General features: G+C 39.2%; 1 protein-coding gene and 1 pseudogene across 9 annotated transcripts in view; one reads left to right on the forward strand and one right to left on the reverse strand.

Annotated features, from left to right (window-relative positions):
* Positions 1-13,184, forward strand: part of LDAH (lipid droplet associated hydrolase) — an 88,616-nt gene that overhangs the window by 9,055 nt on the left and 66,377 nt on the right. For all 9 annotated transcript variants that reach the window (XR_002181790.2, XM_070799091.1, XM_070799089.1 and 6 more), the window contains exon 3: positions 6,485-6,628. Coding sequence is in view for 8 of the 9 variants with exons in the window: in XM_070799091.1 (XP_070655192.1) it covers positions 6,485-6,628 (144 nt within the window). In the remaining variant the exon portion in view is untranslated. The remainder of the gene's footprint in view (positions 1-6,484; positions 6,629-13,184) is intronic.
* Positions 9,204-10,041, reverse strand: LOC109565482 (L-lactate dehydrogenase B chain pseudogene; annotated as a pseudogene).

Raw genomic sequence — 13,184 nt, forward strand, 5'->3', positions numbered from 1 at the left:
CAGTACATGAACTGTGAACTTTCAGATGTTCAAGCTGGTTTTAGAAAAGGCAGAGGAACCACAGATCAAATTGCCAACATCCGCCGGATCATCAAAAATGCAAGAGAGTTCCAGAAAAACATCTCTTTCTGCTTTATTGACTATGCCAAAGCCTTTGACTGTGTGGATAACAACAAACTGTGGAAAATTCTGAAAGAGATGGTAATACCAGACCACCTGACCTGCCTCTTGAGAAACCTATATGCAGGTCAGGAAGCAACAGTTAGAACTGGACATGCAACAAGAGACTGGTTCCAAATAGGGAAAGGGGTATGTCAAGGCTGTATATTGTCACCCTGCTTATTTAACTTATATGCAGAGTACATCATGATAAATGCTGGGCTGGAGGAAGCACAAGCTGAAATCAAGATTGCTGGGAGAAATATCAACAACTTCAGATAGGCAGATAATACCACCCTTATGGCAGAAAGTGAAGAACTAAAGAGCCTCTTGATGAAAGTGAAAGAGGAGAGTGAAAAAGTTGGCTTAAGCTCAACATTCAGAAAACGAAGATCATAGCATCTAGTCCCATCACTTCATGGGAAATAGATGCGGAAACAGTGGAAACAGTGACAGACTTTATTTTTCTGGGCTCCAAAATCACTGCAGATGGTGATTGCAGCCATGAAAGTAGAAGACACTTATTCCTTGGAAGAAAAGTTATGACCAACCTAGACAGCATATTGAAAAGCAGAGACATTGCCAACAAAGGTCCATCTAGTCAAGGCTATGGTTTTTCCAGTGGTCATGTACGGATGTGAGAGTTAGAGTATAAAGAAAGCTGAGCACTAAAGAATTGATGCCTTTGAACTGTGGTGTTGGAGAAGACTCTTGAGAGTCCCTTGGACTGCAAGGAGATCCAAGCAGTCCATCTTAAATGAAATCAGTCCTGAATATTCATTGGAAGGACTGATGCTGAAGCTGAAACTCCAATACTTTGGCCACCTGATGCAAAGAACTGACTCATTGGAAAAGACCCCCCCCCCAAAAAAAAAAGGAAAAGACCCTGATGCTGGGAAAGATTGAGGGCAGGAGGAGAAGGGTACAACAGAAGATGAGATGGTTTGGATGGCATCACTGACTCAATGGACATGGGTTTGAGTAAACTCCGAGAGTTGGTGATGGACAGAGAGGCCTGGCATGCTGCAGTCTGTGGGGGTTGCAAAGAGTCAGACTGAAATTTCGGAAGAGAGGCCGTTTAGAGAGAGCCAGGTTTAAGATATGGTGAAAAGATAGAAGGAGCATTCATTGAAGACACTGGAAAAAGGGAAGCTTAAAACATTTGTTTCTTAATTGTCTCACCGTTTTCTAGTCTTTGATCATTTTCTTATCGTTTCATTTCCTGGTGTTCTTTTATATTTACCCTTCTATTCTCCTTGCCACCCTTGGCCCTTTTCCTTGGCTTTGTGCAGGCTGTAGACTGGTGCTGCTCTTTAATTTGTGGAGTTCAGAATTGTCTTTTATCTGGGGGCTGTCTATTTGTACTGTGGGGAGAATTAGGATGACAGTTTTTCAAAGATTATTAAGCCTCTATAGACCTCATGTTTAGTCCATCTCAGATAGACTAACATAAACCTTTTATTTTAAATCACTTTGCTTACACACATAGCAAAATTTGTCCATGACTTTTAAGTTAGTAATGATGATAATGAGGAATTTTTTATTGGAATCCACAGACTGAGGAGCTTTTAATTTAGTTTCATCTTTTCCAATGAACTTTTGTTGTAGAATTTCTGCTACTAACATACTTGGACTTTAAGTAGTGAAATAAGCAAAAGGAGACAGTGTGGGTGTTCACATAGAATATAGTGAATCATTATAGTTCTCAAGTGGTCATATGGGGATAGTGGAATCGTGTGGCATGTTCTGTGTTGTGAGTACACAGACTGGAGTTGGAAAAGACAAGACTTTATGGAAAACTCAAAGCCCAAAGTTCTGTCCACATGACAACGTTCTCTAGATGCTATACCACATTAACTTGATATATGGTGGTTTTTGTCCCCTACAAGGTTAACTATTAATAGAAGGCGTAAGTCTACAACTGCAGTGCTAAGGGTTTTTTGGCAATTGGAGTCTAGAGATAATCACCACAGCCTCTCTTATACGTTGCTCAGGCATTTCACTGTGTATGTTCAAGCCGGTGTTTATAACACATTTTGATATCCTTTGATAAAATTTATGACTTTCATTTCTGTATTGGAATGTTTTTGAGCATTCTTACACCTGGAGATGGATACACACACACACACATCTGATTTTAGTTGTATAAACAAGACCCTTTTAATTTTCTCTGTGGTTTCCTAACCAGGAAGTTTAGTTCATGGTTCATAAAGTGTAACATAAGCCATAACATTTAAGTGGTGAAGTATGCAATGACATTTAAACATTTTGCATTATATTTTCTACCTCCATCTCTAAGTTGGATCTTTGTTACTGGCCATTGTGTACTCTTTAGGAGCCAAGTTCTTTATTGCTTGAGGGCCTTTGCACCTATTCCTACATTCTAGTATTCTTTTCATCAAATCTTTACATGGTGAATTTCTTCTCATGTTTTGAGTTTTAGCTAAATGCCACCTCCTCAGACATTTTTCTCAGGCCATCCTAATCTCCTCTGTCATATGATCCTATTTATTCCCTCATAGAAGTTATCATACTCGAGCTATTTTCCTGTTTAGTTATATGAATATATTTGCCTACTAGAATATAAATTACAAAAAATAACTATAAAAGAATATATAAAAAAGAAGCTATGTACTGAATAGAATGAATAGACATGGAGTGGTTGGCATTATCACTTACTTGCTGGAGATAAAATAGTAAATTAGAAAGATTAAGGGGATTTGCTTAAGATCTTACAGTCATTAAAGGAAAGAACTCAGACTTAAACCTGGAGATAGGGAGAAAAAATTGTTTTCTAGTAGTTCAGTTATTAGTACTTATTCATTCTGGTATTATCTATCCCGTCATTGCGACTATTGTGTCTAAATCATGTAGTTGTATTTTTGGATTTTCCTTAAAGTTAAACCTGTTTAACATTCTCAGAAAATTTAAAAAGTAATAATAATTGTAGTGATAATAGTAGTAGTAATAAAAATAATAATGACTGTCCATTCATTACCCTTAATGATAATGTCAGCTGCTTTATAGAGCTGTTGTGAGATTAACTAAAACAAGGTATGCAGAAGGTCCTAGACTAGGTAATTTTATGTTCTTTTTAAATATCAGTATTATTTTCTTCTGTAAGTTCTTTCAATTTTCAGATATTTATTTATCTGAGCATTTATCATCTGTGTGATAGCACCAGTAACACCTTGGGCAAGCTATTTAACCTCTCGACTTCAGTTGCCTACATCCCATAACCTTGAGATAATAATAGTAGTAAATGAGTTATGTATGTAAAACGCTTAAATACTGCCTGCCATGTAAATAGTTATAGCACTTTAAAATGTTGATTATTATTATTGTCTTGCCCTGTGAAGAAACCTATAAAGCTTTGCTTTGTTTGTTTTTTTAAGACTTTTTTGATGTGGACCATTTTCAAAGTGTTTATTGAATTTGTTACAATACTATTTCTGTTTTATATTTTGGTTTTTTTGGCTGCAAGGCATGTGGGATCTTAGCTCCCTGAACAGGGGTTGAACTTGCACCTTCTGTATTAAACGGTTAAGTCTTAATCACTGGACTGTCAGGGAAGTCCAAAACTTTGCTTTCTGAAAGACATAAAATATTTGAATATTATATGTGACACTTCTCGAAGGTTATACTCAGTAATGTAGAAAATATAAAATATTTCTGTTTGTATATAAATGAGATAAAATTCAATCAGAATTCCAAGAAAAGTTTTAACAATTTAAACTGGTGAATACAATTCTAAGGACCTACCAGTTACTGAAACATTAAAAAAAAAAAAAAAAAAAAAACCAATGTGGTAATCAAGACAATATGGTGCTGGCAGAGAATAAAGTGAAAAAATAAGTGAAATTATTTGAAATTAGAATTAGCTAATGAATGTAATATTAAAATGCAGAAATATCCCTTTGCTGACAAAGGTCTTTCTAGTCAAAGCTATGGTTTTTCCAATAGTCATGTGTGGATGTTGAGTTGGACCATAAAGAAAGCTGAGCACCGAAGAATTGATGCTTTTGAACTGTGGTGTTGGAGAAGACTCTTGAGAGTCCCTTGGGCTGCAAGGAGGTTCAACCAGTCCATCCTAAAGGAAATCAGTCCTGAATATTCATTGGAAGGACTGATGCTGAAGCTGAAACTCCAGTACTTTGGCCACCTGATGCGAAGAACTGACTCATTGGAAAAGACCCTGATGCTGGGAAAAATTGAAGGCAGGAGGAGAAGGGGATTACAGAGGATGAGATGGTTTGATGGCATCACCGACTCTATGGACATAAGTTTGAGCAAGCTCCAGGAGTTGGTGATGTACAGGGAAGCCTGGTGTGCTACAGTCTATGGGGTTGCAAGAGTCAGACGCAGCTGAGCAGCTGTACTGACTCACTGAATGAATGTAAGAATTCAGTATTGGATCAGAAGACATTTCAAGTCTATGTAGAAGGAATGAGTTATGTAATAAATGGTCTTGGGACACTGCCATTCACTTGGAAGGAAGTCAGATTGCTACTTTGTACTTTACATTCAAAAATATTCCAACCTTACTGAAGATTTAAACATAAAACAAGAATAAAACATGAAACAGTGTCATCACATCCAACATTGATGTTACAGTAACTCTGTTCAGATACACCCCTCTTCCCTTCTTTCTCCTCTTGCTGCACAGCAGACAGTAAGAACACAAAGATGACACTAGCACCATCACAAAAAGGAATTTGGAACTTGAGTCACTAGGTTAGAATGCAACAGTAGCCATGATAAGGCCATCATATGTTACTATCATGGCTGGACACTGATGATGAATTTGAATACCTAACATACAGCGAACAATGTATTGAGCAGTGTTTAAGGACTTTACACATTTTAGTTCATTTAGTTCTCACATGAGGTAGTATGCTTCTTATCCTCACTTTATGGGCAAGGACACCAAGGCCCAGAGAGGTTAAATAACTTGCCAAAGGTCACACAGTTGGCCAGTGGCAAAGCCAGGATATCATCGCAGTTAATCTGGCTCCAGAGTCTATACCCTTAACCACTTTGCTACACTGCTTATGTAGGAAACTAAAACATATAATGAAGAAGAAATCAGTAAAATTTGACAAGGATGACAGAGGTTACATCAGTGCAGCAAAACCCTGTCATGTAATAGCAAAGAGGAGAAAACCTAGTAGCATGAAGAAATAGATACATTGAGTGGACAGATATTGATGGAAATGGTCTAGTATTTACAAAGGCATTGTACAGATGATGATTGTTAGATGAAAACCCCATTTCACTCTTTTGCCCCTAAAGATGTATCAGATTGACTGTTTTTTTTTAATTACTTATTCTGTTTCTTTATAGCAAACCCATGTCAAAAATACGTTCTGTACATACACAAGAAAAATCTATGTATATTAGTTGGTGGTCTTTCCCTCCAGAGATCAAATCATACATCTCTTTACAATATAAGTACTTGTGATAAAAGACCAGAAAACACTCAGTAGACTCTTTAACATTCTCGTTGTGAATGATTCTGACACTGATTGGTTTTTATGCAGCTTGGTAACTGCTCACAGGCAAATGTTGAAGGGGCTTACAGGCAGTATTAATGATTTTAGGCGATGCAAAGACACTCAGATGTTTAAGTAGGGTGCTGCTCTGATTCTATTTGAGGTTTAGAGAAATCTATCCAAGTGCCCTGAAGCATAGATTCCAGGGGGACACGAGTAGATAGAAGAGCCTTTAGGAGGCTGTTGTGAGAAACACAGTGGGAAGTGGTAACACTAACAGAATTGGACAAAATTGAGGTGTATTTTGGAAGCAAAGTCAACAGGACCTCTTGGTGAACTGGATGTAAAGAGCAGGGAGGAACCAAGAAAGACCTGTGCTGTTAGAAATTGGTTTATGATTGGTGGTTCCACTTGTTAAGTAGAGGAACATGGAGGATGAGTTTATTTGAAGCCACTGGAGAACAGAGCAGTAGGAGAAATTTTCTAAATGATAATTCCCAGACTTAAGGTATCAGATCAGATCAGATCAGATCAGTCGCTCAGTCGTGTCCAACTCTTTGCGACCCCACGAATCGCAGCACACCAGGCCTCCCTGTCCATCACCAACTCCCGGAGTTCACTCAGACTCACATCCATCGAGTCAGTGATGCCATCCAGCCATCTCATCCTCTGTCGTCCCCTTCTCAAAGGATATGAAAATTGAGTTGTACAGGTAATTGTTACTAAATTTGTATGGGAAAGTATAAGGAGATGCCTTTCTTTTTCAGTCTGTATTTTATCTTGTGTAAGTTTATTGTTTTGGTTAATCTAAAAGTCTGTGTTTCTTTTCATAGGTAACCCAGGTTTTTCTGCCATGTATGTGCCATTTGCAAAGGCTTTGTATTCTGCAACAAAAAGACGCTTTCCAGTTTGGATTATCAGTCATGCTGGGCATGCCTTAGCCCCCAGAGGCAAGAAGATTCTTAAAAGCTCAGAAGGTATGTCTTCATTAACATTTGCTTTCTTTTACGGTGAATGGGTGTTCATATTTCTAGAAAGCCTGCTGAGGTTAAGAGTTACACCAGTGGAAACCTCTGCTTGTGGCATTACACCCATGATGCCACATTCTGGTAATTTTAGGATTTGAGGGGTCATTTTAGTTATTCTGCAGGTAATTTTTTTAAAGTTTGGGCAAATTAAACAGTTTGTCTAGGACTTACCATCTCTGTTTACCAACTAGTAATCAACTATATATTTATCAGTCATGTACTGTAGTTGCAGGATTGTATTAAGAGGAATGGGGAAGTGTTACAAGACATGGTCCTTAGCCATGGTTCTTACTCTAGAGAAGCTCTCATTCCCACATTTGTAGAGTGACTAAGTGATATCCCCTGGCCTGTGATCATGTGGATACTTAAAGAGTAAACAAAGGAGAGAGTAAAAGAGTTGAGTAGAATTTGAATTTGAGGGGTGGAGGTGTGTGCAGAGGTGTAACAAGCAGAAGGATTAACATGGGGGCAGGAAGAGAGATTCAGTAGGTACTTGAGGGCTGAGCAGGGCCAGATTCGGAGGAGCCTTGAAAGCTGAGGGTAGAACTGTGTGGTAGATTGCTGGAAGCCTTAAATGGAGGAAGTAGATCAGAGAGCTACAAATTACCTGCTTTTAATTCATGAGTATTCTAGCACATTCACTCTCTAAAAAAAAAAAAAAAAAAAAAAAATGACTAGAAACAAGATAAACAGTTTCTCTGTGGGCATTCCCTAAGGGTGTGTGTGCACTCCATCGTTGCGAACCCAGGGACTATATAGAGCAAGCCAGGCCTCTCTGGCCATGGAAATTTTCAGGCAGGAATACTGGAGTCGATAACCATTTCCTCCTCCAGGAGATCTTCCCCACCCAGGGATTGAACCCACATCTCCTGCATTGGCAGGCAGATTCTTTACCACTGAGCTATCTGGGAAGCCTATTCCTAAGGGCACCGCTTTGTTAATCTGAACTGGGAGAGAGGTGGATCTGGCTTCATTGCCTAGTTTGCCCCTGTTTCTGGTATGCTTCTTCTATGGTGTGAGCATCTTCTTGTAATTATCAAGCATCTAATGACAGAGGAAACCATGTGTGGTAGGGGAGGATGAAGGGATAGGTAATATGGGAACTCTCTGGGCTAATCTGCTTACATTTTCTACAACTCTAAACCATTCAAAATAAAATCTCTTAATAAAACAAATACTAGAGTTTTTAAATTATTTTAATATTTGCATTATACTTTTTTCATTGTATTAGTTCAACTCCCATAACAAAACCCATAAACTTAGGTAGCTTAAATAGCAGGAGTTTATTTTCTCATAGTCTGGAGACTGTAAGTCCAAAATTAGAATTTCAGCATAACTGTGGTCTAATGAGAGCCCTCTCCCTGGCTTTCAGGTGACCACCTCTTTTTGTCCTCACATGACAGAGGGGCAGGGAGGGAGGGAGGGAGAGAGAGAGGAAGGATGAGAAAGCAAGAGTGAGAGCCAGCCAACAAGCTCTCTGGTATCTCTTCTAATAAGGCACCAATCCCTTTATGAGGGCCCCACCCTTGTAACCTCCTCTAACCCTAGTTACCTCCCAAAGTCCCCATTTCCAAATACCATCACACTGTGGGCATGCAGTTGTTCAGCACAAAAATTTTAGGGGACACAAATATTCAGTCTACACAGTCATGAATGGGAATGTTATGTATCCACGTATTAATTCAATCACAAGTATTGGTCAGGGTATGTATATAACATTATACTAGAGCAATAGCGGGACATAGAAATTATCTCTTAAAACATTTTTACTAAATATTTGTTCAAGTTTTAGTAGCTGCCCTTCAGTCCATCCTCAGAAGTATTACCTTATAGGTGTTAGAAACAGGCCCTTTGAAGTCTCACTCCTGTTGAGTAGCAAAGGATAAGTTTCTCTTATAAGTGGAAATTCTTTCCACATTCATGAACATCTGCAGGCATGCTAAATTGTTTTTATTTGCAGAAGTGGGTGACAGTTAAGAGGTCATTTCTATTTTTATCCATGTCCTATTTTTGGCTTTTAACTGATACATATGGTCAAGACACAAGGTAGTTATTGCAGAATTTGAGAAACAAAATTACTCTTGTGCATACAGAGTAGATACTCTGGTTCTGTAGTTAGTATGGGATTTGGTTCTCTTTTCTTTATTCATAGATCAAACTATTCATGGGTCATCTCACTGTGAACATCACAACTCCCTGGCTCTTGACCTCTCCTCTGAATTCCTACATTTTGTAGTATAGATCAGCTTCCTGAAATGTTAGTCTTCCAGAATACTGTGTTAATTTTAAATTGACTTTAGCATCAGATGCCAGCTCTTCCCCATCCCGCCCCCCCCCCCCCCCCCCCCCCCACCGCCCCACCACTACACTAGTTTATTTTATTTGTTCAAGAACCCATCTTGCAAGCATGGGCTTTGATTCTGGGAGTCCAGATTCCCATACTTAGGAAGAAAAAAGCAAACTGTGCTTCATGTACATGGGTGAAAACTAAAGGCACATGGTTAATCACACTGTAATTAAGTTTCTATAGCCTAGCAGCCAGAAGCCACAGGTCCTTTAGGTCCTTCTGGATGCCCAAGAGGGTATCTGCACTTTTCCTGAGTCAGGCAACCTCTTCATCCTTCAGCTTCTGGTTGATAACACTGGTTAACTCCTGAGCGTTCAGGATACATGGAAGACTCAGGAACACTTCATTCTCAAAGCCATACATCCCTTCACAGTTGTTGACACTGGATGACTCCTGGATAGACTTTTCATCATGGATTCAATAAGATCAGCCACACTTAATCGAATAGCCCAGATGGTGTCACCTTTGAGCCTGATGACTTATAGGCATTTTCAACCACCATCTTATGCACTTCCTTCCAATTTTCGCTGTGATTATCTGTTCCCATTTCTGGATTCAGTTCCTGGAGAGAAATGCCTGCCACATTCACTTCACTCCACACAACCACACTTGAGTCATCATGTTCTCCTAGAATCCATCCGTGGTGGCTTGGGATGAATGCGTTTTTTCAGCCATAAAATAGTGAAGTCTAGCAAAATCCAGATTACATCGACTGCCAAACACACAGTGCTTGGGTAATCCACTTAGTTTCCAGGTAACATATATGAGAATATCCACTGGGTTGGAACCACCAGTCAGGACTGTACTTGATGATCTGAGGAATGATGAACTTAAAGACATTAATGTTCCTTTGCAGCAGATTCAGATGACTCTCTCCCTCTTGCTGGCGAACTCCTGCAGTTACTGCCACAATCTTGAAATTGGCAGTGACAGACTAATCTTTGTCTGCCACAGTTTTTGGTGTCTGAAGGAATAAGCTTCCGTGCTGCAAGTGCAGCATTTCTCCTTTGAGTTTATTTTCCAAAACACCCACGAGAGCAAGCTTATTAAAGACTTGCCCAGAGTGCTGATGCCACATGCAATACCAACTTGTCCAACACTCACTACAGTGATTTATTGTTTGGGACCGTTGCCTCTTCTTCTGCAACTAGTGGCAATCAGTTTTTCTTTAGGGAAAGAAAGTTCTTCAGATGGCTGTCAGGATTGCAGAAGAAAGTCAGAAGCCTGCATTTCCTAGGGTGCAGGATGGGCAAGGAAGGAGGAGGAGGCAGCCTTGGCTGCCTCTGAGCTTCCTCTACTATGATTCCAACTCTGTTTAAAAACAATTTTACTTATTTTGGCTGTGCTGGGGCTTCTTCATTGCTGCTCAGGCTTTTCTATAGTTGTGGTGCACGGGCTTCTTATTGTGGCAGGTTCTCTTATTGCAGACCACAGGCTCTAGGATACAAGGGCTCAGTAGTTGTAGCTCCCTGGCTCTAGAGCACAGGCTCAACAGTTGTGGCACACGAGCTTAGTTGCTCTGTGTCATGTGGGATCTTCTTGGATCAGGGATTGAACTGTATCTCACGCATTGGCAGGTGGATTCTTTACCACTGAGGCACCACGGAAGCCAGATGCCAACTCTTGAGAGTGCAATCTGAGATTTCCTTTTTCCTAATTCAATTTACTCACTAAAGCTTTGAGTACCTGCCTTTGAGTATCTTTGAGCCTGTCTCTTTGCTAGCACTTACAGAAAAATACCTCTGTGCTTAATGTACTTTACATTGTTTAGTATTAGTATTATCTCACCACCCAGACTCCCTTTTTAAAGCATTACAAGTAAGATTACCCTTATCTTGGCTAATGTCCTCCTCTCTTCAAAAACAGTTTCCACACTCAGTAGTGATCAGGTCCTTGATAAGCAAGAACATCCAGACTGTTTCAGCTCTAAAGTTGCCCAGATTTCTTCCATTACCATTTTCATCTACTTTATATTTTTTATTTCCCTAATCATGTTCTGTTTAGAATGATAAATTTATAGATTAAGTGTAGTCCCTCTATAAATTCCTCCAAAAATTCTAATTGCATTTTTTTTCATAGGAACAGAAAAAAATCCTAAAATTTGTATGGAGCCACAAAAGACACCAAATAGGCAAAATAATCTGGAGGAAGAGGATTGAAGTTCAGGTTCAAAGTTAAAGTATCACACTCCCTGATTTCAAGCTATATTACAAAGCTAGTGATCAAAACAGTGTGGCGGTGTTATAAGAACAGAGAACCCAGGAAAAACCATGAATAAAGGCTCAACTAATCTTTGACAGGGGCACCAGGAATACACAATAGGAAAAGGATGGTATCTCCAATAAATGGTATTGGGAAAACTGGATATCCACATACAAAAGAATAAAAAGAGACTGTTTATATGCATAAACAGTCTATATGCATATTAAGTCATTACCTTGTACACTTTTAAAAACAGTAATGTTGTACAACCTAACTATATGCAAATTTTGTCAGTCATACTTCAGTAAAGCTGGAAAGAAAAAAAATAATTATTGAAGCTAGACCATGGATACATAGAGATCTATTATACTATTCTCTGGACTTGTGCACGTTTGAAAACTTCCACTCTTAAAAAAAAGAGTTTAAAGAAAGAAAAAGAAATATAGAATCTTAAAGCTGAAAGTGGGTGCTTATGCTCAGTAGCTCAGGCGTGCCGACTCTTTGTGACCCCATGGACTGTAACCCTCCAGGCTCCTCTGTTCGTGGGATTTTCTAGGCAAGAGTACTGGAGTGGGTTGTCGTTTATACCTCTGGAGAATCTTCCTGACCCAGGGATCAAATCCACATCTCTTGAGTCTCCTGCATTGGCAGGCAGATTCTTTGCCATTGCACCACATGGGAAACCCCTAAAGCCAAAAGTATCGTCATTAAATTCCATCTTAAACCCTTATTTTTCAAGGAAGGAAAGTAAGGCCTAACAGGGCTAAATGACCTTGTGTCAGTGAATGGTAGAATCCAGACAGGATGCCAGCACTGCTGATCCTGAGGCCAGTGCTTTAGTCCTGTGGTAGCTCATCCCAGGTGGCTGGTGCAGCGAATAGCCCTTCGTGGTCACAGATTGTATCTTGGTCTGCCATCCTTTTCCGCTGTGACTTGTAAGGGGGACTGGGTAAATGGAGTATTGATGAGATTATGCAACTCGGCAGATGCTTGCCTAAATCCCTCAAAATGCTATTTTTCATAGTGTCTTTCTCTTTTTACATGTATGTGTGTATATATTTTTCTGTGAATGCAGTTTACTTGCGAGCCTTTTACACTTTGCTTAAATACTAGGGTATGCTTTGAAAGGCAAGTAACTATGGATTACCTAGCAATGAGAGATTTTGTGAAGTGAAATTGAATATATAGATTTCATTGCCTTGATTAAAAACATCTATTTCCACAACTATCACCTTCAAATGTGACTGAAAGTGAATCAAATGTGTGGTATACACTTGCTTTACCTTGAAATAGTTTAAAAGATACGTATTTCATTGTTCTAAGTTATTTCTTCATACATACTCAAAGAAAGTTGGGGGTTTCTTACAGCAGTTTTTCCTGTCAGGAAATTTATGTTTGCTTAAAATGTGCTTTGACTATCTTTGTGTTGTGTTGGAACACAGAGGTGTTAAAAGAATTCTTAGGAAACAGGCTTGCTTTACATACTAAATCTCGAAAAGCTGCCAACTGGCCTGTTATCTTAAGTCCAGAACGAGAAGAGATAACCACGGACAGGAGGAGATAGGAAGTAGTGAAAATACCTCATAGTACACTTCTTTCATGGTGTTGAAATTTAATGATGATTAGCTAGTGTGTTATATTCCTACATTCAGACCTCAGTGAGAAATACCATCATAATAGAAACTCTGTACTGAATTACCTATTGAGAAGAGTCCCAGCTCAGCCATCATAATAAGCCCTTAAGTCATACTTGAAGACAAAGACACTGAACAGAACATGAGTAGCAACTTTGAAAGTTGAAAATAGACTCAAAGAATAACCTTCCATCGATGGCTCTCAATCTTTGGCAGTTATCAGAATCACTTGGAGGATTTATTGGAACACAGATTACTGGGTGCCACCTCCTAAGCTGTTGATTCAGTGTATGTGGGGTGGGACCTGAGTATCTTCCGCATT

This window comes from Bos indicus, chromosome 11 (assembly GCF_029378745.1).
Source record: "Bos indicus isolate NIAB-ARS_2022 breed Sahiwal x Tharparkar chromosome 11, NIAB-ARS_B.indTharparkar_mat_pri_1.0, whole genome shotgun sequence".
In the NCBI taxonomy this organism is placed as follows: Eukaryota; Metazoa; Chordata; class Mammalia; order Artiodactyla; family Bovidae; genus Bos; species Bos indicus.